At 40.3% G+C, this 23,259-nt stretch overlaps 4 protein-coding genes across 5 annotated transcripts in view; 1 reads left to right on the top strand and 3 right to left on the bottom strand.

The window, feature by feature from the left end:
- The window catches only part of wdr83os (WD repeat domain 83 opposite strand), a 10,756-nt gene extending 8,422 nt beyond the window's left edge, over positions 1-2,334 (bottom strand). The window contains exons 1-2 of the mRNA XM_036000922.1: positions 2,087-2,334; positions 37-142 (exon numbers count right to left, since the gene is read on the bottom strand). Of these exons, the coding sequence (XP_035856815.1) occupies positions 37-142; positions 2,087-2,136 (156 nt within the window). The 5' untranslated portion in view covers positions 2,137-2,334. The remainder of the gene's footprint in view (positions 1-36; positions 143-2,086) is intronic.
- A 29-nt stretch (positions 2,335-2,363) lies between these two features.
- On the top strand, positions 2,364-9,913 carry wdr83 (WD repeat domain containing 83). 2 transcript variants are annotated; one of them, XM_031321188.2, is made up of 10 exons: positions 2,364-2,555; positions 2,921-3,034; positions 4,409-4,529; positions 5,045-5,150; positions 5,276-5,324; positions 5,604-5,730; positions 6,513-6,580; positions 7,079-7,187; positions 7,764-7,878; positions 9,175-9,913. In XM_031321188.2, exons 2-10 carry the CDS (start codon positions 2,932-2,934, stop codon positions 9,328-9,330), a joined length of 954 nt encoding a protein of 317 aa, XP_031177048.1. In that variant the 5' UTR covers positions 2,364-2,555; positions 2,921-2,931; the 3' UTR covers positions 9,331-9,913. The 2 variants fall into 2 exon arrangements, with proteins under 2 accessions (XP_031177048.1, XP_031177047.1); XM_031321187.2 differs by having other exon boundaries at positions 2,382-2,542.
- Positions 9,914-10,151: 238 nt separating this feature from the next.
- Positions 10,152-11,430, bottom strand: LOC116065644 (persephin). The gene has a single exon (XM_031321189.2). It carries the CDS (start codon positions 11,409-11,411, stop codon positions 10,914-10,916), a length of 498 nt encoding a protein of 165 aa, XP_031177049.1. The 5' UTR covers positions 11,412-11,430; the 3' UTR covers positions 10,152-10,913.
- Positions 11,431-21,900: 10,470 nt separating this feature from the next.
- gtf3aa (general transcription factor IIIAa) lies at positions 21,901-23,207 on the bottom strand. The gene has a single exon (XM_031321196.2). The coding sequence runs from the start codon at positions 23,156-23,158 to the stop codon at positions 22,061-22,063; it is 1,098 nt and encodes a 365-aa protein (XP_031177056.1). The 5' UTR covers positions 23,159-23,207; the 3' UTR covers positions 21,901-22,060.
- Between the last annotated feature and the right edge of the window lie 52 nt (positions 23,208-23,259).

Genomic DNA, 23,259 nt, shown 5'->3' on the forward strand with positions numbered 1-23,259 from the left:
AAGAGAGAGAGAGGTGTGAGGGTGTGTGTAGGTCACCTTGAGCATCAGTCCACACATGCTGAAGATCATGCCGAGCAGGTTCATGTAGTCCGGTGTGGGGTCCTCCAGTGTGGGATTGGACTCTGTGCTGGGAGGCTTGTACCTGCAACACCACAAACACACATTAACTAAAACAACGTAACAAGCATTTATTTAAGATCCACTGCTTCTATGTTACTAGTATTACAATATCACATTACACCCACATTCCAAAACCATAAGCATTACTCTCCTGGTATAACAGCCTTCACTTTTCTCGAAGACCACCAGATTTTGGATCCTGGCTGCAGGAATTTACTGCCATTCAGCCAAAAAAAGCATTAGTGAGGTCCAACACTGATGTTGGGAGATAAGCCAAGGTCTGGCTCTCACAGTTGGCATTCCCGTTCATCCCAAAGGAGCTGGATGAGTTTGACAGGGTTCGTACACCTTTTCCAAGGTCAAATTCAAGCACTTTCGAGGTCCATTTTAAAGCATTTTCCAGCACCTTACACCACGTGAATTACATACCAATACATAGTCAAAATTATTATTTAGTGTTTTTATCACATTAAAAGAGATAATGCTATAAACAGCCAAAAGTGTGTTTCGTAATAGCAGAAGGATCAGATATTTAAGCATTCTGTGTCAAATCAGACAAAATCCAGGAAAACAGTTGCTGCACCCTCTTAGATTTTGCTCAAAGTTTATGCTACCCTTAATGTCAGTCTTTTCACACTTTTTTTCCAAATCTAGGGCATGCTGTACAAACTTGTATTGGTTCAGTCATATTGACACGTTTGTCTTCCACCCTACAAAGTTTGGGCTGCCTATGAATAATACTTTTCATTATATTAATGTCCAAGTATTGCTTCCCAGATAATGTGATTTTCAGGCTGTAAAACTGAAGTAAATTCAAGGGCTGAAAATATGAAGACATAGGATTTGAACAGAAATATTTTACAGGCCTTGGTTTTGGGACACATTCTTGATATAGACATGGTTTTAACAAAATCTGAGACAGTGCAACAACAACAACAACAACAACAACAACAACCTGTAATTCCATTTTAACCCAGAATGGGTATATGTCATTGCCAAGACATATACATGTATCTACTGGAATAGAGCAGTGTAAATATTGCATAAGGCCATCCTCAACCTTACAGTAGGCTACTTGTATAACACTCCATCTGACACGATTTCTGTTCAGCAATCACCGATTGTTGTTATGCACTGGGCTAACGTTTGCAGGTTTTAATTTGCGTGTAGTTAACATTACAGTTACTGTGATGTAACTTTGGCTATGTTCACTGCATATTCCACAAATGAACGTGCCATAACGGACATGCAAAGAATACTAATGTAAGGTATTTTATTGTGTAACCTCTCAGTTGAGGCTTAAGAGGAAGTTACAGTAAACATAGAGCTTTTATTGTGACGGGAAAACGGAAGTGGATAAAGTCTTGTATTTTCTGACGTTTGACTGTGTCGGGGTTGAATTAAGTGAGACATGCAGTGCCGTCTTGGTTCCAGCATTGGAGCCAAATCTGGTAACTAACCCTAATCCCTAACCCTGGGAACATACTAGGGCCTAATTTTAAGAAAAATCTTAGAAATGTGGAACCATAGGGCTGTGGAAACATAGGGCCTCATTTTAAGAAAAATCTTGAAAAATGTGGGTACATAATAGGGCTGACCCCCTGAAAAAAGCCCGAGGAAATGACTTGTTAACTGACCGTCATGAGCAAAGGGCATGGCCAAATAGCAGTGACACAGAAGGAAAAACAACCCATAAGCTAAAATATGAGCTGTTTAGTGACGAAATGTTAAATCACTGACAGCCGACAACATATTAAGCAATTATCATTATTTTGTGTGTGTTTAGTGGTGTAGCTATACCGCTACATCCCACAGTTAAATCAGCTAATCGCTAATCCCTTTAAGGTATAAGACTTGGGTTAACGGTGAGCTAGTTAGCTAGCTAGCTGTTAGCTACTGTTAAACAAGCTAGTATGGTTAGCTAATTCCATCAAGAACAACTTGTTTTTATGTATGAAAGACTCACCTCAAAATCTTATTTTGTCTCCTCGGGTCTGCCATATTGTTGGTAGACATAATGTGTCACAATGCCCGTCCTGGGTGGGCTTTATTATTAATAAAACTAAACTCCGGTGATCGAAAGACAGCTGATCGGCCTTTTCATGAACGGAGAAGAAGGTGTAGTAATATCCGGTGAATGACAAAATAAAAGCGTAAAATAATCCGTAGGCAAAATGTGAAACGGGAGGAGGGCTTTTGAACTTTTATTTTGACAGGAGTATTTGATCCCAGTGTGCATTGCGCGTACTAGGAAACGAGGGGTCTATGGGTAAAATGAATGCTGGAAGCTTTTGATGGTTACAAACCAAACTGGGAAAAACGTATTAATAACACATTATTATAATTATTATTATTATATTAGCTGCACCAGGAATAACAACATGGCTCTCCCCTGAAATTGTACTCTGGTGAAACGGTTCAAGTAAGTTAAATAACGTTAACGTTAAAAAGCTGTCTGCTTCTGTCTAAATAACGTTCAAGCTAGTAGACCGACATGTGTCCCACAAACTTTCGTACTTTGGTAACTTCCATTAGTTTCCTTTAGGAAAGCTAATAAAGTGCATTCACCTACATGTGACAAGAAATAATGCTAACCTTGCTTATAGCGATATAAGTATATTTGAGACAGCTTACCCTAACCCGAATCCTAACCATAACCCTAACACATGTTAAACAGGTGGTTTAACAGGTTCATAATTAAGGACATTGTATGGGAAATTTGGGACACTAAACTGCATGTATACCGGGAAGTTTTTAGTGTGGCTCTCATGTCTGTGTGATGTGTTTCCCCCCCACACAGGTTATGTCATCATGGCGTTCCCTGAACCCAGACCTCAGGCTCCTCAGCTCCCTCAGCATCTGCTCAGGACCATAGACTGTCAGCAAGGAGCTGTCAGGGCTGTTCGCTTCAACGGTAAGAGAGAGACAACATTACATATGTATCACCCTGATGTTGAGAGACTGTTGAGATGTCGGCATAAGCAGAACAATCTGGTTTAAATCTGAATCAGATGTAATACCAAAGTAAGTTTAGACTTGCAAGGAATTTGATTTGGTGTATTTGGTGCATACAATAATCATATTAAAAAGGAGTAAACAATAAAGCAAAGTGCTGCTACAGAAAATAAGAACATAAAGACAGAATATATATATATATATATATATATATATAAGGCTTAAAAACATCTCTTCCGACTCTACCTCGGATAAACATGAAAATAAAAAATAAAAAAATAATATATATATATTTATTTTTTAATTATTATTTATTTATTTTTTATTTATCTCGAACAAGCAACACTGTTGCAAAAGAAAACAAAACAAAAAAATTAAAACAAACAATCAGAATTTACCAAAGACCAAAAAAAAATAATAAAAAGGATAAGTTTGAGAAGGAGCAGGCGGAAGCATACAGCTTATTTGGTCCTGCCCCTACTTCACCATATCATATAATTACAAAACAAATAGATATGCAAATACAGCATACAATCTTTCAGGTCTTACAATAACTTACAACAATACAACAATATACAACAATACCTTTTACATTACAATTCCATTCCTATGTTTCGGTCTATTCTTTTTCTGTATTGATCAAGTATTGATTCTTTTAATCTATTTTTGAACTGAATGATATTTTGGCTCTGTTTTGATGTCATTGTTCAGTCCATTCCATAAGGTTGCCCCAAAAAACAGAAACACACATGCTTTTAATCGCAGTTCGCACAAGAGGTTGTTTGAACACACGTTGTCCTCTTAGATGATATCCCCCGTCTCTTTCCTTAAACATTGTGCGCATGTTACGTGGCAAATTTAACTTTAAACATAAATTGTGCAGTTTTGAATGTAACAGTGTCCATACATTTCAGCAAATGTGAATTCATATATCACAATACAAAGTATGTTAAAAGACACTATGACAAATATGTACAATATAACTATTTTAGAAAGGGAAAGAAGAGGCTGTGCAGGGTGTGCAAAAGTTCACAGATTATTAAATATGTACAATGGTCAGGGATAATTGTCCAGGATGTGTGTGTGTTCATGTAACATCTAGTGAGTGACTGTGGGTGGGGAGGTTAAGAGTCTGTCAGTGGGTGTCCCGTGTCTGCATAATATAGTCTTACTGTAGTCCAGTTCAGTTAACAGCACGAGGTAAATACAGCTTGCCCATTATTGTTTTTATTGCATGCTTTTTTTGTCAAGAGTGTAAACTTTCCTTATGAGTCACGATTCATCCGTGAAATGTCATCGTCTTATACCTGCCTCTGTCTCCCTGCTTGGTCAGCTGATGGGAACTACCTGCTGTCCTGTGGCAGTGACAAATCTCTAAAGCTGTGGAGCGTGAGCCGAGGGACCCCGCTGAAGACATACAGCGGCCATGGATACGAGGTCCTGGATGCCGATGGGTGAGAGAATTGTCCCAGCCTCCTCCACAGTGTGTCAGGACGTGTGTAAGTCGGTAACATAGCATCAAAATGCGTGATACATGGGTGTAAGTGGTAAACACATTACATTGATTAGTTGTCAACTATTACTTAAATTGCCAAATATTTTTGATAATCGATCAATTGGTTTTAGTCATTTTTTTATGAAAAAAAGTCAACAAAAATATCTGGATCCAGCTTGTTAAATGTGAATATGTTCTAGTTTTCTTCTCTCCTCTGTGACAGTAAACTGAATATCTTTGAGTTGTGAACAAAACAAGACGTGTGAGGACGTCACCTTGGGGCTTTGGGAAACACTGATCGACATTTTTCACCTTGTTCTGACATTTTATAGACCAAACGGCTAATCGATTAATCGAGAAAATAATCGGCAATGAAAATAATCGTTAGTTGCAGCTCTAAAAACGTGTGCTGTAGAGATCTTCTCCCCCTGCGAGAAGTTAACAGTGTTTGTTTCTCATTGGCTCTTTCAACAGTTCCTATGACAACAGTCACCTTTGCTCCTGCAGCTCTGATAAGACCGTGATCCTGTGGGACGTCGCCACAGGCCAGGTCACACGCAAACTCAGGGGCCACGCCGGGGTCAGTCCTGCCGTTTATGTTTATGTTTCACCTGTATAGTTCCACTTTGCTTGTTCTTTTTGTGTCTCTGTACTTATGATTTATTTGTTCTTTTTGATATCCTCACTCAAATTCTCTGCTCACAGAAAGTCAACTGTGTCCAGTTCAACGAGGAGGCAACCATCATCTTGTCTGGTGAGTCTGTGAAATGCTTCCAACGCACAATACATAATTCAGTAACAATTCTGTGTTTTCTTGAATAGTGCAATGTTTTGTATTATGTGAAATATCTTGCCACTTGTTTTTGTAAGTCTCTTGGTCAGTATTCTTGTTAAATTCTAACCGACATGTCAACACTAAAACTGATCATTAACTGGTTGTAATTGTGTTTTAGTGTAAACTCATTAACTGTGTCTATTCAATTAGTGTGTGTGTGTGTGTGTGTGTGTGTGTGTGTTTTTTCTCCTCACCCAGGGTCTCTAGATGGGACGGTTCGGTGCTGGGACACCAGGTCCAGAAGATTTGAGCCCATCCAGGTTCTAGACGAGGCTCGGGACAGCGTCAGCAGCCTGAAGGTGGCACAGCACGAGCTGCTTACCGGGTCAGCACAGGAAACATAGTTTTTCTCATGAAAGCCATTACAAGACCTCTGCGTGTTGAAGTTGATCTTAAAGTGCTCACATTATGCTTTTTGGCATTTTCCCTTTCCTTTATTGTGTTATATATCTTTTTTTGTGCATGTTATAGGCTTCCAAAGTGAAAAAGCCCAAAGTCCACCCCAAAGGGACTTACCATCTCCAACAGAAAACACTGTTCACAAACTGCTCCAAACAGCTCTATTGTAGTCCAGCCTTTACTTCTGTGACGAACGTGCATCACTTTGTAACACACGATATAATGCTCGCCTAGCTGCTATCGTGGCACGCCCTCATACTCTGCTTCTGACTGGCTAGTAGTCCTTACCTAGGTACTGTGCAAGTGTGACTTCCAACAAAGATGGAACAGAAGTGTGATGTCTCACTCTGTAGCTAAAACAGAGAGCTCAACACACAGGGTGAAAAGAGGAGCTGCAGCAATGTGCAGTACAACAAAAATATGGTGTTTTCTGAAAATGAAACCATGTAAACCTATTCTGATATAACCTCTAAATACAATAATAAACCTGAAAATTAGCATAATATGAGCACTTTAAGATTTTATTGATCAAGAATCACTTATAGCCCCTGCTAATTCAAACGGCTGCCGTTTAGATTTGAACTGGAAACAAATAAAGAGACAATGTATCCGAAGTTGTACCATTCCTTTACTTACTTCTCCACCTGTTAGATTAGATTTTTAGATTTCCCTGTGGCACTATTTGAAAACAATGATCCTTGTGTTTAGGTCGGTGGATGGCAGAGTGAGGCGCTACGACCTGAGAATGGGACAGCTGCATGTTGACTTCATCAGCAGTTAGTAATCTTTTTCATGATACATTTTCAGCATTCATTAAGGGTGAAATTAACCATCACTGTGTGAAAACGCAGAACCCCCTTAACTATAGCTGTAACAATTCCAAATTTAAAAAAAAATAATTGTCCCAAAAATAATTGGGATTAACAATATAATTGTCTCTTTCAGTCAAATGAAAAAAAAAAAAAATTATTTTATGTATTACTTTTGCAAACAAATTAAAGTTTCCCAGAATACATCTTTTGGTTATATCACTGTCATGTGACACAGGTACACCGTCTATGAAGTAAACCACGCCTCTTTATTATTATAAAACATAAAATTGACAGTTACTATCAACAGTCATACCCCTTAGGATCTAGCTAATGTTAGCAATTCATTGCAGTTAAACAAAGAAACGACGATTATGTAAAAAAAAAAAGAAATTGCGATTGGACAATTATATAATAATTGTTCCAGGCCTACTTGTAACTTGTAACTATGTTTGTGTGTCCCAGGTCCCATCACATGTGTGTGTTTCAGTCAGGACGGTCAGTGCACGCTGAGCTCCAGTCTGGATTCAACAGTCAGACTACTGGACAAGAGCACCGGGGAAATGCTGGGAGAGTGAGTGCTGTTCAGTGTCATTCAGTGTGGTGTTGACTCCGACCTGCGGCCCTTTGCTGCATGTCATCCCCCTCTCTCTCCCCTTTCAAGTCTTCATCTGTCCTATGGAAATAAAGGCCTAAAACAATGCCCGAAAAAATAATCTTTAAAAGAAAATATAAAACATGGCACACTGTAACGTAATGCATCAGTAATCTGTTTTGTTTTAGACATTAAAGCTATAGTGCGTAGTTTCTGTCGCCCCCATGAGGAATTCTAAGTAATAACAACAAAACTGTCAGCATGTCCACATGATGCAGCCTTCTGTACTTAAATGGCCAGTATGTACTTTATTTTCTTTATTCATTGAAGCCTCTGTGTTTACAGGCTTGTGGGGTGATACGTAATGTGCTATAGGTGCCAAAAACAATCTATGTTTGGTACTGCCAATTTGTTTTGTTTTGTCATGGTTCATGCGTGCAGTAAACATTACACTTAGTGAGAAAAAAAATCATGATATCAATTCTAAGCTAAAACATCGTGATTCATATTTTTCATTTTTTTTTCATATTGTTTTTTGTGTTTTTTTCCCCTCAGGTATTCTGGACACAAGATGAAGGGCTATAAGCTGGACTGCTGCCTGTCGAGTAAAGACACCCACGTTCTGAGCTGCTCAGAAGACGGACACGTCTACTTCTGGGACCTGGTGGAAGTAAGTGTCTGGTTACATTTATGTCCGTAGTGCATTTAAGATAATGGGTGCTGGATATGTATGGATATGCACATATATTATCAGGACCTTTAAGCATTATATCCTGTTGATTGTGTCTATTTATATACAGAATCTATCTTCTCAGGCTCTGAGTTTTTTTTTTTGTACTTGTATGATGGTGTGGAGTAGGGTTGCACGATATTGACAAAATGTGATATTGCGATATCAATTCTGATTATTGAGATATCAATATTAATTTCAATATTTTTTAACATATGTAAAATTACAGAAGTTATGGGAAAACGCATCAAAATAGATTCATAACAAATTAAACAAGTTTTGTTTTTTACAACACAGGTTTATGTCTACTGTCATATTGGGCTGGTCCAACATGAATAAATAAATAAGGACCATGTCTACAGAACAGGACATGTTTTACTGGTTGGACAGTATAAAATAAATAAAGAGAACAGGACACAACTTTACTTTCGCTTCTCTGTTTTGTTCCGTTTTGTTGTCTCTATCTATTTCTTCACTTACACTGTCACTCTGTTGAAATATGCACACGTGGTACGCTCCATAGGGTTTGTCACGTAGTGGACCCGTGCGCTGACGTGCACTAATATGTGCAAGTGGCACGGTAACTGGCCAATGAAACAGGATCATTATAGCGTTTCAAGCTCTACATCAAACACAACTAAGCCACACAGCCAACGGACGGGACGCAGCGCTCCACAAAATCAACAAAATATTGCATACTTATCGCGACACGTTCAATATAATGCGCAATGTGATATCGCAATAACGATATTGAGTGGATATATCATGCACCCCTAGTGTGTGTCTTGTAAGCAATGTTAATAAAGTTGACTCTTTCTATTTTTTTTATCTTCCTATACATTTTATGTGATTCAACACAAAAATGAATGTAAAGTATGAAGTTATTGTCCCTCGATTATTTTTTTGTGAGGACTCTTGTTGTGGTTATTTTTATATTTGCTCTACAATGCTCTACATAATTTGTTGTGTGGATTCATTATATGCCATAAGCATTTTTACGGAAGTTAAGTGGACAGAGACGCAGACAAAAGAGGGAGCTAGTTGGCATTCAGTGCAAACTTCCACCAATACTAACCAGCACATGAACGCAGCATGATTATGTCTTAAAATCAATAATTCCCTCCTAAAATCAGACCTTTATCCACCAAAGTAGAGACAAATATGGTCCAACTTAATATTAGAAACAGATAGAAGAAGTGTACTTAAAAGCATTTGTTGTTTTTCCTCACCTCCCAGGGATCTTTGTCTTTGAAACTGCCAGTGGGGAAAGCTGTTGTCCAGTCGTTGTCCTTCCACCCCACAGAGACCTGCCTCCTCACAGCCATGGAGGGGCGCGTCCAGGTGTGGGGGGCAGAGCCCGAGGACACGGAGGAGGATGCAGTGGCCACATAGAGATGGTGAAAGTAGTCCAAAGCTACATTTGCATGCTGAGAAGATTTTTTTTCTTCTCTTTTTCCAGTAACATACAGCATCTTACTTCCACATTTAGTTATTGTGTCGGTAAACACAGGGTTAGGTTGGAAAGGAATTGGAATAATCACAAAACATGAAACTGAATCACAAAGCATCAAAGGCTCATGTGGGCAGCTTAACTTGAATAAGATCCAAACTGGATAAACTTGTAAATGTCCATGGGGGTACAAAAAAAATCCACTTTGGTCAGAAGTGAGCTACATAGATACACAGTTGATTTCAGGTGCAGCTAACTTCTTAGCCAGATTATCTGTCTTTATGGCTGTTAGCTTTCCAAAGATTTCGTTCTCTGGAGAAGGGAAGCAAATGCTAAACACATCCCAGCTGACACAAATAGTGCCAAGTTCACAGATCTAGAGTTCATGATCTCGATGTAAATCTAATTTTAGTTTATGAATGAATCATAAGAGTTAACTAAATGATCTAGGACTTGGATTTTTGTATGTGTGAAAACATATTTTTGTATAAAACCTTGAATAAACATTTTCTTGTATAAATGACACCACATCATATCATTTCTCACTTAGAAAGAAAGAAGCACTTTAATAAGCCCTCAATGGCGGAAATGTAAACTCTGTATACTAATGATACTCACACCAACACTGTTTAGTTCTGTACACGTTTATTTTTTTAGGAACTTTACACAGTGAACACAGAGATAACCACATTACAAAATAAGTTAATCAGCATGTCAAAAGAATGGCAACAAATAAATAAATAACTTATCTTACATAAATACATTTTTTTAAACTGTAGCTGGACTGTTGATGAATAAGTCTGACCTGTACAGAACTTTACTCCGTTGCGTTTGTCGGACCACAAGGTGTATTTACGCAGCTTCATACATTAATCCATTCTACTGTTAACCCCAAAAATTGCACTGAAGATTTTCAATAAATACATGTCAGCTTATTTACAAAAAAAAGTCAAGTAGCTTGAAGTAGAATGCTGTCTCTGTTCAGTTTGAGCTTTTAGACTGCTTTAAAAAAATCTTGAGAGAATCAAGATTGGGAAAAGGGCAGAATCAGTTGATATAAACAATTATTTCATTTAAGAAATAGTATTTACATTTAAAGAGCTCATTTCTAATCCCCTATATGTATTTATTGCTAACGTCAGATGAAAACTCCCTTTTCCAGAATGCAAACTGTTCATGAACTAAGAAAAGCAGCTGTAATTTTATAGCCTGACTGCTATGGGAGTAGTTTTTTTTAAAGTTTGCAAATGCCAAAAGTAATACCATTCGAAATCCTATTAAGGCCCGTTAGATCACCAGTTAAAGTCAAAACATTTATATCAAAAATGAATTTATGAGGTCTGTAGAGGAATATAGCTTAATTTTGTATTGATTTTGACATAAATAACTTCATACGTTTTAGCTTCCTCAACAGTATGTTTGGAATAAAACAGACATTTCAATGCCAGTGAACTCATTAGAATCACCTTGTCCTCACAAACCATCATACACCCCCCTCCTCCTGCAGCCGTCTACGCTCAGCCGTCTAGCCAACACAGCTGCACCCCGCGGCCAACAGCTTCTCCACCTTGTGCCAGCGGTGCGAGTTATCCAGGAAGGCCATGTCCTCGTGGTGGGTGGGCCTGCAGCAGGGCGCGTTGTGCCACAGCTCCCCAGGTGCTGGCTGAGGGAGCACCCCGCTTACCAGCAGGTTTGTGAGGGTGAGGTCGTGGTTGGATCGAGCGTGCGGACACGTCCCGCTGCAGTACTTGAAGAGGACGGTCTCGTCTGAGTCGTAGCCCAGCCCGAGGTTTCGAACCTGCAGCAGGATGGAGCGCAGGCCACACTGGGAGTCCAGAGTGGAGCGTCGTGACCGGACTGGGATCGGGATGATGGGATCAGGTGATGGCCCGGCTCCAGAAGCTTCCGTTTGGCCGTCTTCTGCAGCTGGATCTCCATTTCTCTTGTCTTCATTTAGTGACGTGTGTGGAGATGCGGTTTCTTGTTTCTGATCTGGAAAAGGCAGAAAAAGATTAATATACATCTGATGCACAAAATGTACTGGTAGGAACTTATTTAAAAAAAAATACTCCTAATTGACAGCAAAAAGCAACTAACTTCAAGCTTTACCCCAATCCAAATTGAATCACCAGTTGTTTATACTCTTAATTAAGATTTTATATATTCTAAGAGGCAGAAAACAAAGTTAAAAGTCATACACATCCAAGCCCAGACACGATATTCAACACATTGCCTTTAAAGCAAGAAAAATTTCGATTTTAACCAAAAGGTCATAGGTCACAACCTTCCCTTCAGCCAACACTTACCATTCAGTGATCTCAGCCAGTGGCCCTCTCCCCTCTGGACGCAAAACAGAACAACAAGCAGCTTCAACAGGGACCTCATCTCATCAGCTAGAGTCTGCTCTTCGTCTGCGCCGTCGCTCAAAATGAACCAGACGTGTGTTTGTATGTCTGTGAATGTCTGTGGGTGCGAGTGATGCTTAAGATGCAGACGAGTCACAACCTCCAATATATAGCCCTCGGAGATGAAGGGGGGTGAAGGGATGAGATGAGGAGGTGTATGGAGGGGAGACAGACACTAACCCGTTACTTGCCAACAGGCTATCCCACTCACCTGAGCCTGACAGGGAGCGTAGGAGGGCAGGCGGGCGCTTGACCCAGAATTTGTCCTGTTGAGATTATCTAATTGGTGTAAATCACTGGCTTATGGTTGAGTTTCCCCCAGATGTTTTTCCAGAGGATGTTGGCCCCTGGCAATATGGATTTGCCGGAGGTTTGGGGCTTCTTAAAAGCTGCTAAGGAGAGGACAATGATGTCACATTGATGATGCTGAGAACTATTTGTGACAAATGAATCAGTAGATAGGTAGCTAGACAGACACGGAGGTGGAAAGGCCAGCACGCAGCCAAGAGATACTGTCATACACAAAACTTTATCAATACACAAACACAGAAATGATCCATGTAGGAAATGTAAAGGAAAAAGTGTGGTGAAAGGTTGAAAAGGGCAGGATGAGTCATTGTGGAATGTCTAAAAACAGGCCCACGTTGCATTCTGCTTTTGTCGCTCTTCTTATCGTAAATGTTACGTCTGAGGATCGATAAAAGCAAAGCAACAAAAAAAACAAACTTTAAAAGGTTAAACGCCAAAGAAGAAAGGGAAGTCGGGTTATAATTAGAACACAACAGGGCCTGTTTCAGCAGACATTCCACAATGGGTGACTCGTCTTGAGCTGGTCCATAAATCGAGGGATTTCATCAGTAATGTGTGGCTGACATGTAGAATATGTAGAATATGCATTATGTAACGGTTATAGGGCCCAGGCAGGCAATAAATGGAATTTGGAGTTTGCAAAAAAAGTGCATTTTTGGACTCTGTCTCTGCCATCTAAGTGCAGGTCAAACACCACAGTGCACCTTATTTAGCAACTGATGTAACTGAAATATATGTAACCTGAAAAAATTTGTGAGTTGAAATTCTATCTGCCTGTTTGTCTGTCCTGCCCTACTCTATATGAGCTCAACAGTGTGGTTCTGGAAGTAAAAACCCCATTCATTTTCTCCATGATGATTATGATTATTAGCCATAAAGTCTAAGGTAGACTTACCACAAGCTACGAAATTGTGAAACAAAGTTTAATGCCCCTGTAGAAGCCACAAGTCCATATGAAATCAACCTTGTTTTAAGAAAAAAACATGTTTGTGGCCAGGTTAGCTCAGTTGGTAGAGCAGGTGCATATATATAGAGGTTTACTCTTTGACGCAGCAGCCGCGGGTTCAACTCTGACCTGCGGCCCTTTGCTGCATGTCGTTCCCCCTCTCTCTCCTTCCCATGTCTTCATTTGTCCTATGGAAATAAAGGCCTAAAATGCCCGAAAAAATAATCTTTAAAAAAAGAAAAAACATGTTTTATTCCCAGGGACATGGAGAAGTACTACACTACCCACAACCCTAAGCGTAACAGCAACGTATCTGATTGGTGGAGCTTGCTGTTCCCATGGAAATGCGAGCTGCTACCATTGAGGTCTATGATCGTTTACGTACACATTACTAGGCTGTACCTTTGCCTTTTTTTGCCGTTTTGAAAATGTTACTTTGCGCCGAATCAAATGTTTTATGGTCACTATTAATCTCGTAGCTGGTTGGCTTGGTTCCAGGCTTAAAACTCTTCAAATAAGCATTTATTGAAACGTCAATGGAGATACTGAATGGAGAAAACCCATTCCCGAACCAGAGCCGTTCAAAAAAGTGGGCCGTCGCTGTATTGGTGTTTTATCTATGTTTACAGGGAATCAAATCAATGGTCTTGGTTTCAGCTTGACCACATACATACAGTGGGTTTGAAAGGGTCTTACTGTATAAAACCAAGGATAGTACTCTGGAAATCAGGGCAGCAGCTTTTGGTACCAATTGGTATAACAACAGAACAGAGAATTTTCAGCCATGCTAGCAGCTCAGTCAGGCTGTATTTAGGTAAAGCAGTGCTTTGAGCAATGACGATGCTTACATGATCGATGATCTAAGGCAGGTATGTTGTTAACCATCTCAGTTTAGTTTGTTAGTATGCAAACACGTAACACAAAGTACAGCCAAGGCTAATGGGAATAGCATAGGCCTTTTGAACAAATTTTACTTTACTTTACTTTACAAACTTTACTTGAAGGTGTCTACATAAGAGTGACATGACACTGTCATGAACAGTGTTGGGAGTAACGCACTACAAAGTAACGCGTTACTGTAATTCCACTACTTTTAGCAGTAATGAGCATGTAACTAAATATTTTATGTAACGCAATTACAATTACTGAAATTTAAATGAGTTCGTTACTCTCTTGTGAAAAATGAACCCTTGCAGACAAGAAGAGAGATAGGCCTACTTTAGCTGCTTCTGATCTAACGTCGCAGGACGTTATGGTGGCGCAATGATAGACCAATCGAACAAGTAAGGGATAATGTAGAGCAAGGCTTTTTCACAGCCGCTGCAGTTGACACACCTGTAACGTTAAACATGTTGCAACGTAAGGTAACTAATTAGCGTTGTTGTCCCTGCGGCTGTTACTGCGTAGCGATCATAGACCGCATATAAAGATGTAGCAATAGACGCTCACCAGATCTGCTGTCATTGCTTGAATTGGAGGACAAAGTAAGAAAGTTGATCCACGTTTCCCCACTTTTTGCCACAGCTGATAAATTATCCGGACTTTAGGCTTAGGGTTAGAGTTAGGATTCATGTGTCATGACTGTGTCATGTGTTCATGACAGTGTCATGGCACTCTGATGTAGATACCTTCAAGTAAAGCGTTACCCAAAGTTTTGTCACCAACGTTGTCACAATTCATTCTGAGGTGAACATACATGTCTGTACACAATGTAATGGCAATGCATCCAATAGTCATTGAGACATTTGACCCAAAACCACAAACATGAATGTCATGGTGGCGCTACAGGAAAATTTGGGAAATGACCAGAAGGATCCATCCTCTGGTCACGATGGTTTTTCAAAGCAATCCATTAAATAGTTGTTGAGATCTTTCAGTGTGGAGTAGAGTAAGTCAAACATTATGTATATTATGAAATATTTACTACAATTGCTGGCAATTAATACAGTAATCACAACAAAGAATATTACCTCTACTGCATTTTGTTCATGCCTCCTGGCTTTACTTAGTTATATTTGGACATGAGGAGTGTGTCCAATGGGATTTTAGGTTGATTTATTATATTTAAACAGCCCCATTTCACATGTATTATAGCTCTGTTGATATAAATTACCAAGGAATCAGCCATAAATCTTGAATTAATAATGGGCCATGAAATTTACTGCCAGGAATGTCAATAATTCTTTCCAGGATAAAGGATTTTGAGACTGCACTAAATTAGACATTGAGCATTAAAAAATAGACAATGTATTTGTAATATGTTTGAGCCCCTCTCAGTTATGACCTAGTTCACTCAATATGTCTGACTCAAATGTATTATTATTAATAAAACATTTATGTTCTTTTCATCATTTATTTCAGTATGCTATATATATACATTTCCTTTTTTTTTATCAACTTTGCAAACTAGAATTGAAAAAAACGTTATTTTTTAAGACTCACAAATGGTATGTTAACAGATTTATTTTATCTCACGTGAAATGTAAAAAGCTGATTGGCTTTAACAAGCTAAGGAATGTCGATAACTGGATCACTGGACCTCTACACTATAGTCTGGGGTTGCAGTAAATACGGTAAAGGTGACGCGCCATTAAGAAAGACACAGGACCACACCCAGATGCTCTGGTAGGACCTTTTCAATAGCTTTGCTCGGACGGTATACTACAAATGTAACCCTCCATGTTTCTGCAGAAACAGAAAATCTTTGTCAACCTGCACATGCTGAAACTAGAGACCATCTTGGCAGGGGCGAGTCCAGGATTTCTTTAGTGGGGTGACACAGGGGGGGACTAATAATCAGTCAGGGGGGCATTTTATCAGATTACAGCATAGAAAATCTGCTTAGAAATATAGGAAATATTGGATAGGATAGAACAACAGAATGTAATTCTGCTAAATAAAATATCACATTCATTATTAATTTGACTTGGGGGTGGGGTGGGGCAATCATATTTCGGGGGGGGGGGCAGTGCCAACCCATGAATTGGATCACACCAGCTGCGACGCCACATTGGGCCAGGGGCATAAAGTCAGGGGACCAATAAGCCCTTCCTCACTTTCTAACCCCCTACTGCTGGTGCCCTTGCTCGGACCCCACCCATCTTCGAACTCCGCCTTCATTTCGATCTCAACTACACACCTGTAAAGCTGCATCTTGCACGGTTGTGACGCTATCATGGTGACACGGTCTGTCCTCAGACATATAAACACCTGGCAAAGCACTCAAAAACACCAATGTGGTAGTTCCCGCTACATAGGTGTCTGCAGGACCACATTTAGCTATGATGACACACACACACACACACATACACACACACACACACACACACACACACACACACACACACACACACAGACTCCCCAAAGGGAAAACAATACCTAAAAACTCTGTTTAACTCAGCTGTCACCAAGCAAGCACAATCATTCTCCGAGATCATCCATTTCCCGGTAATTTGTACGGAGAGCACGAAAGGGCAAAGGGCCTGACACATTCCTTCCACCTCTCAAAAAGACAGGAGGATGAAGGCCAAGTGAGAGATGAAAAGACAGAAAGAAAGCGGAGAAGGTGGTGGGAGAAATACAGTGGAGATAGAGCAATCCCATTGGATTACGGCCTAAACAACCAGTCTGGAATTCAGAGTTGTCAGAAGACAGGAATGGAAAGAACCCGGCATCAATTTCTATTAACATTTTTATACAGTGGTAAACCAGGCCAGATCTGAAACCTGCCTACTGCTGTTCCAAAACTAGATACCCATCACTTGAAAAAGTGTCACTTATTCTTTTCTTCTTTTTTTTAAGATTCTTTTTTGGGCATTTTGGCCTTTAATGGATAGGACAGTTGTAGATAGGAAAGTGGGGATCTGGGTGTCCTCCCCTAGGAAAATGTTGAGCGTCAAAGACTTCCTTTCCTGCATTCTGACACACTTTTATGCACCAAAATTTTTTAATTTAGCCTATGCGAAGAAAAAAAACACAGATGACAATTCAAAATATATCAAAATTATAATGGAAAGTATGTTGTTACGTGCCATTGCGCATTTTTAACTGGGTATATGGAAATCCTGGAGCTTTCTTAGTGGGTATACTGCGTATACCTGCGTATGACGTAGACTACACCACTGCACCTTTGGATGGATATTAGGCAATTTTGGCACTCCATTGTATACAACACAAACAGTTTTATAGAAGAGCAGTCATCCAGTGGCCACTGCAGCTCCACAGGAGCAGCTAAGTGTTTTGTGCCTTGTTTGATGGCACTACAGCAGTCACAGTTAAGGTAGGGCAGGACATTCGTTGTATTTTTTGAATCTACTTTCTCCCCGAGGGCCCAGATTTCCTTACAGTAACTTTGCAGCTTTTCTAACCTCTGGGCTGCTTTTCAGCTCCTTACATAAATGCCACTATTGTCTGCTTTCTAGTCCACTTTTAAATCTTTTGCGAGGCATCGTAGATCTTTAAGTGGAGCACTCTGTCTCTCCTGGCACATTCCTGTACGTTCAGCTCATTTATTTTGTTCTTCTCATGAAGCAGACATCTATTTTTATGATGTACTGCTTCCTGTATGTCTATCCCATCTATCAGAAACATTCAAATAAATCCTCTACTTGACAATTAAAACAAAATTAATTATGGTGGTTCCATGCTCTCCTGGGTTTCAGCTTATTCTATTATACTATACTATTTTATCAATTCCGAGGGAATTTTATCAACCAGAATTTACTTGTTACATTTTTAGTCCCCAAAAAAGTAGACTTAGGCCCACTGTGCCAAATCACGTAACACTCGTTTAGAAAATAAACAAAAAAATGTATGTAACCTATAAGAATGTGTCTTCATGTTGAAGCACTTAAAGATGAGGTTTAATAGAACCCAGCACAGACAGTCTGTGTGTCTGTTCACAGGCAGCCACACTGCTGGGTCTCAGGCATGACTTAATGGGCTAAATGTAGCCTCAGTTATTGCCAAAACTGATATGGAGAGGTAAAAATAGAACAGGAAAAAAATATATATAAGTATGGTTTCACTGTATGTGAAAAACGGTAAGATCTAAAGCAGGGATTTTCAACAGGGGGTCCCCAGAGTCAATGCAGGTGGGCCTCCAAATTATTGTTAATTTTTTAAGTATTTTAAAAAATTTGTCTTAACATGAATCTAACATATTATTAGCAAATATAATGATAGGCTTACTGGCCTATAGGTAAGGTAGTCACTAAGGCCATCCACAGATACAGTTCATCCTAAGGATTCACTCTGCACTCACTCTACATGTATGTTTAACAATAAAACATGATTTATAGAATCATGTCAACAATATTAGGCTATTTTAATAGCTTAGTATTCTATGCAAAAAAAAGGTATGTATAGAGATTTAGGCTGCCCTACATGTTATTGTAGGCCCAGTTTGATATGCAACTTCATTTTATAGAGTATATGTAGTAGGGGGTCCCTGCTCTGTCTCTCCTTCAGTTAAGGGGTCCTTGGCTTAAATAAACGTTGAAGACCCCTGATCTAAAGGGTAAAAAAAAGCTGGCACTGTATGAAAACTTTTTACTCTTAGAGGCCAAACAAAGCCAAATAAATGAGACAAATTAACAAAATGATGCGATAGAAACTGGTTTGTAACTAAATCTTAATCCAAAGCGATGACTTTAAACCAAAATGTTGACTCAAGTGACAGTGATTACTGTATTTCCGTGTATTAAGTTGGCAGTGTCTCATGCAGCGGTCTAATTAAGACAAATCTGAGCATTTCTTCCACATGAGGAATTCAGGGCTTTATCACTCCAATAGCCATGTAAAAAGTTCCTAAAATAGGAAATGGTTACATTCAAATTGTATAAATGCTAATTGGATGAGGTCTGCTGTGCATTCCTGAGTGACCTGGTCAGACAGTCAGTCCATATAGGGCTCGTCTGAGCTGCGCGGGGCAGGAATGCAGGGAGCAGCTTTCCTGTAACGGGAAATATTCCCGAGGATTTAGTCTCGGAATCCCAAACTTGCACGAAGCTGCTCCTGTTTACACCGTAAATCTGTTGGTCAGAGCTGAGATTGCTCCACAGTGTGTCATCGAGGCCCAATAATCGGCAGGTTTTCATTCCAGCCCGATGTGTGCAGCAGGTGATTTCACTGACAACACACACCCCTGCTTTGGTTGTGCAATAGAATATAGAATAGAATACAACAGATCTTTGTCACTGTTTTCAACAACGAAAGTTTACAGCAGTTTAGCAGCTCTCAATATCACAGTTAAATCACAGACAAACAGAAATATAAAATTGAAATAGTAAAATATAAAATAACAACAAAATGTAAAATGTAACCCTTGTGTTGTCTTCCCGTCCACCATGAACTTGTCTTTCCAGGTCAAAATTGAAAATTAACTTCTTTTGGTGCTTTTCCCGTCGTTTTTGACATTTTTTTAAACATTTTTGTCAATTTTTTCAACATTTTTATTTTTTTAATTCATGTTTAGTAAACCTAACTTATATGACATTATACCTATTTTTTTGTTAAAAAAATTATGAATTATTTTGAGTAATAGATCAGAGGATGTTGAGTGGATCACAGACTGGTGTATGTTAAATGCTATAAAATTTAATAAAACACCCAAAATTCAATGAAAGTAATCATTAATTTTACCTGCTAAGGCAGCCATGCATCCATGTTATTTTTGGGCAAATTGGTTGAAAGAAACCCTTATTTCTGATAGAAAAAAAATTAGAAAATGGGTCAAACAATTTTTTAAGATTATTTTTTGTACCCTGACAAGCCAGACCCATTACATTTGCTGCCGATTGGGTGCGTCTAGATTTCTAGGCTATATTTTTGGGGCTTTTCCGCCTTTATTTGATAGGACAGCTAGGTGAGAAAGGGGAGAGAGAGAGAGAGGGGGAAATACATGCAGGAAATCGTCACAGGTCGGATTCAAACCCTGGACCTCTGCGTCGAGGTATAAACCTCGAAGTATATGTGCGCCTGCTCTACCCACTGAGCCAACCCGGCCATGAAAACGGGTCAAATTTGACCCGAGGACAACATTACATAGTGAAATATAAAATAACAAAATATAAAATTGAAATAGTAAAATATAACAATCAAGATAAATAAACACGATGCGGTGGCACTATCTATATAATGTTATTGCACTTCTAGTTTTTGGGGTTTATTGCACACAAGTTTTTATAGAGGAAGGAGGTGGTGACAAGAGTTTGTGATTTTGACAGCCTGGGAGAAAAGGTTGTTGTTTTTCAGTCTGTTGGTTCTGTTGGCAAGTCAGTGCCATCAGCTGCAGACTCCTGGACCACGATGACATAATGTTGAGAGACATACACCACATGGTCATAAGTATGTGGACACAAAAGCAAAGTACAGAACATTCATCTATATGTGATTGTTGAACATGTAGTAAACCATGGGCATGCATCTGGTGCTCTAACAGCCTCCCGTCTTCTGGAAAGCATTTTAACCAGATTTTGGGAACCTGGCTGTTGGAATTCATTACCATTCAGCCACAAGAGTTGCTGTTTCAGTTCATTTTGGATGTGGTTGAAGTCATGGACCTGGCTTTGTGCAGTATTGAGTATTGTCATGTTGAAATATGAAGTGGCTTTACCCAAACTGTAGCCACAAAATAGGAAACACACTGTTGTCTGAAATATTATTGTGTGCTGTAGCTTTAATAATTCTATATTAATAGGAATGTAAGGGTCAATCAAAAACCATGAAAAACAGCCCCAGACCTAAAGTACAAAAATCTAAGAGGACAGGGATGTCCTCATACTTCTGACCACACGTCTAACTGTGCTGTAGATAGATATTGTAGATAGATAGATAGGGCTAATACTGTATAGCCTATAAGACAGTCAGGTGTACAGCAGACAAAGTGATATCATGGTAGGGGCCGAGAGAGACAGGCTCATGCTGAAAAGTCCATTTCTCCCCTCCCCCCCTTTGTGTGGTATTGAAGAGTTGGATGGCCCTGGGGACAAATGTGGACTGTATGTGCTGTCACAGTGACATGTAATAGGTTCAGTACCGTTAAGGGTTTGGTGAAAGCATGTTGAGAACACACATGAAGACACAGATCTGATGGTCAGTTATAGCGGTTATTCTAAAGACTCAAACAGAATGAGAAACTTCAATAGCAGACAACTGAGGAAGTCAACTGCTGTTCACAAGAGCAGTGCCCAAATTTAATAATTATTTATAATTTATACTCTTTATTGATCCCCAATGGGGAAATTACAATTTACACTATGACCTGAAATACACACTCACACTCTCTCACACACACGTCCTTTTTTGTACATGCACTAATGGAGAGATGTCAGAGTGAGTGGGCTGCGACTGCCGAACAGGCGCCCTGAGCAGTTCGGTGCCTTGCTCAAGGGCACTTTCGCAGTGCCCAGGAGGTGAACTGGCACCTCTCCAGCTACCAGTCCACCTCCGTATTTCGGTCCGTATGGGGACTTGAACCAGCGACCATACGGACCTACCTACCCTACCAACTCCCTACGGACTGAGCTACTACTTAAATACTGTTAAGACACAAAATACATTCAACAGGTTTTTATTTAAACAAACAGTCTTTGTGCATTTGTATTTTCTGACATTTCATAATACAGAATTTTCTTATCATCACAATATAGACAAGAGATACATATTTAAATATAAATTACATAAATAGAGAGAATAAATGGCTCCAGAACATCCAAAAGTCCCCCAAAAAAACCCAGGACGGAACACCAGAATTTGGTGCCAAGCGAAAATTTAATGTAGCGGTGCTACATTCAGGATTCATTTTTCCGAAACCACAAATCAAAAATAAATCAACTAAGGTGTGAGTTTAATTTTTTTTAGGTTCCAGGCCTAGGAAACCAAACTGTGTCCAAAATAAGGAACCTTTTTGTGATTTGACAGTGGTGGAATAAATGTATGCAACACCAAGACCTTCCTATAACCAAGTTAGGAATAATAATGCATCATCAATGCTCATCCTGCATTTGAAGTCTACATTGTCAGAGGTGTAGTCAGGACATTGGTAAGCTCCTGTGTGTCCACAGCGGGACTGCATAACAAGGACGTGTCCTGCATAAGGGACACCAACTCAACAGGACCAGGTGGATCCGTGTTCTTTTGTGCAGACCTTGTCAGGGATTCAGGCTGCCTGCGGTTTTTGAAAACCACCCGCTTTGTTTCGCTGTAACCGCTTAACCTGGAGGCAAGAGATCTTTTGGGTTTAGGCTTCCTGAGCTTCTTCTTCTCCGGGTCGTGGGCAACGCTGTGACGCTGGAGGCTCTGCTTCATGGTGAAGGTCTTACTGCAGCCTGGATGGGTGCAGGCGAAGGGCCGCAGCTCCTCGTGGAAGGAGCCGATGTGGCTCTGCAGGTTGAACATAGTAGTGAAAGCCCTGTCACAGCCATCCCTGGGGCATTTGAGGACCACCCGTGTCTCAGAGTGGACGTGCTGATGCTGCTGCAGGAACCAGGAGTCCCTGAACACCTTGCTGCACTGGTCGCACTTCAGAATGAGCCTGTTCTTGTGTTTGTGCTGCTCCTTCCTGTGCTTGGTGTACTCTGTCCAGGTTTTCCCCGTGAAGCCGCAGCCCTCCTCCTTGCAGGGGTAGCCTCTGTGCACCTTCTCGTGCCGCTTCAGCTTGCAGGGGAAGGCGAATCGCTTCTGGCAGCCTTCAAAAGTGCACTGGTAAGGGGGCAGCTGGGTGTGCTGCTCACACACGTGGGACTTGAGCTGCTTGTTCTTCTTGAACTCGAGCCCGCAGCCCTCAAATTTGCACACGTACTTTTTCTGCTGCTGCTGCGCGTGAACGCGGCTGACGTGCCTGGCCCGGTTCGTGTTGGTGGTGAAGGCCTCCTCGCAGCCGTCCTCGGTGCACTGAAAAGGCTTCACGCCGCTGTGGCTGAGCTCGTGTCGCGTCAGGTGGTACGGGCTACAGAACGACTTACCGCAGCCCTCGTGCTCACACGTGTACGGCTTCACTCCCGTGTGCTTACACAAATGAGCGTCCAGTTTCCACTGTTTGTTATAAGCCGCAGAGCAGCCGGCATACGAGCATATGTACCGTTTGAGCGACTCCGTTTTAGTTTCCATTTCTGCGGCATACACAAATCACAGCTACCACAGGTTGGATATATATTTTTGCTCTGCCCTATAGACTGTATATAATATACGTTAAAAGAGCTCTGACCACG

The sequence above is a fragment of the Sander lucioperca genome, chromosome 4, assembly GCF_008315115.2.
Source record: "Sander lucioperca isolate FBNREF2018 chromosome 4, SLUC_FBN_1.2, whole genome shotgun sequence".
In the NCBI taxonomy this organism is placed as follows: domain Eukaryota; kingdom Metazoa; phylum Chordata; class Actinopteri; order Perciformes; family Percidae; genus Sander; species Sander lucioperca.

Excerpts from the sequence above, each read along its gene's own strand:
- wdr83 (XM_031321188.2), top strand. The coding sequence starts at position 2,932 with ATGGCGTTCCCTGAACCCAGACCTCAGGCTCCTCAGCTCCCTCAGCAT. Across the intron at positions 4,530-5,044 it reads GAGGTCCTGGATGCCGATGG|TTCCTATGACAACAGTCACC; the intron begins GTGAGAGAATTG and ends CTCTTTCAACAG. Across the intron at positions 7,879-9,174 it reads ACTTCTGGGACCTGGTGGAA|GGATCTTTGTCTTTGAAACT; the intron begins GTAAGTGTCTGG and ends CTCACCTCCCAG.
- LOC116065644 (XM_031321189.2), bottom strand. The coding sequence starts at position 11,411 with ATGTATATTAATCTTTTTCTGCCTTTTCCAGATCAGAAACAAGAAACC.
- gtf3aa (XM_031321196.2), bottom strand. The coding sequence starts at position 23,158 with ATGGAAACTAAAACGGAGTCGCTCAAACGGTACATATGCTCGTATGCC.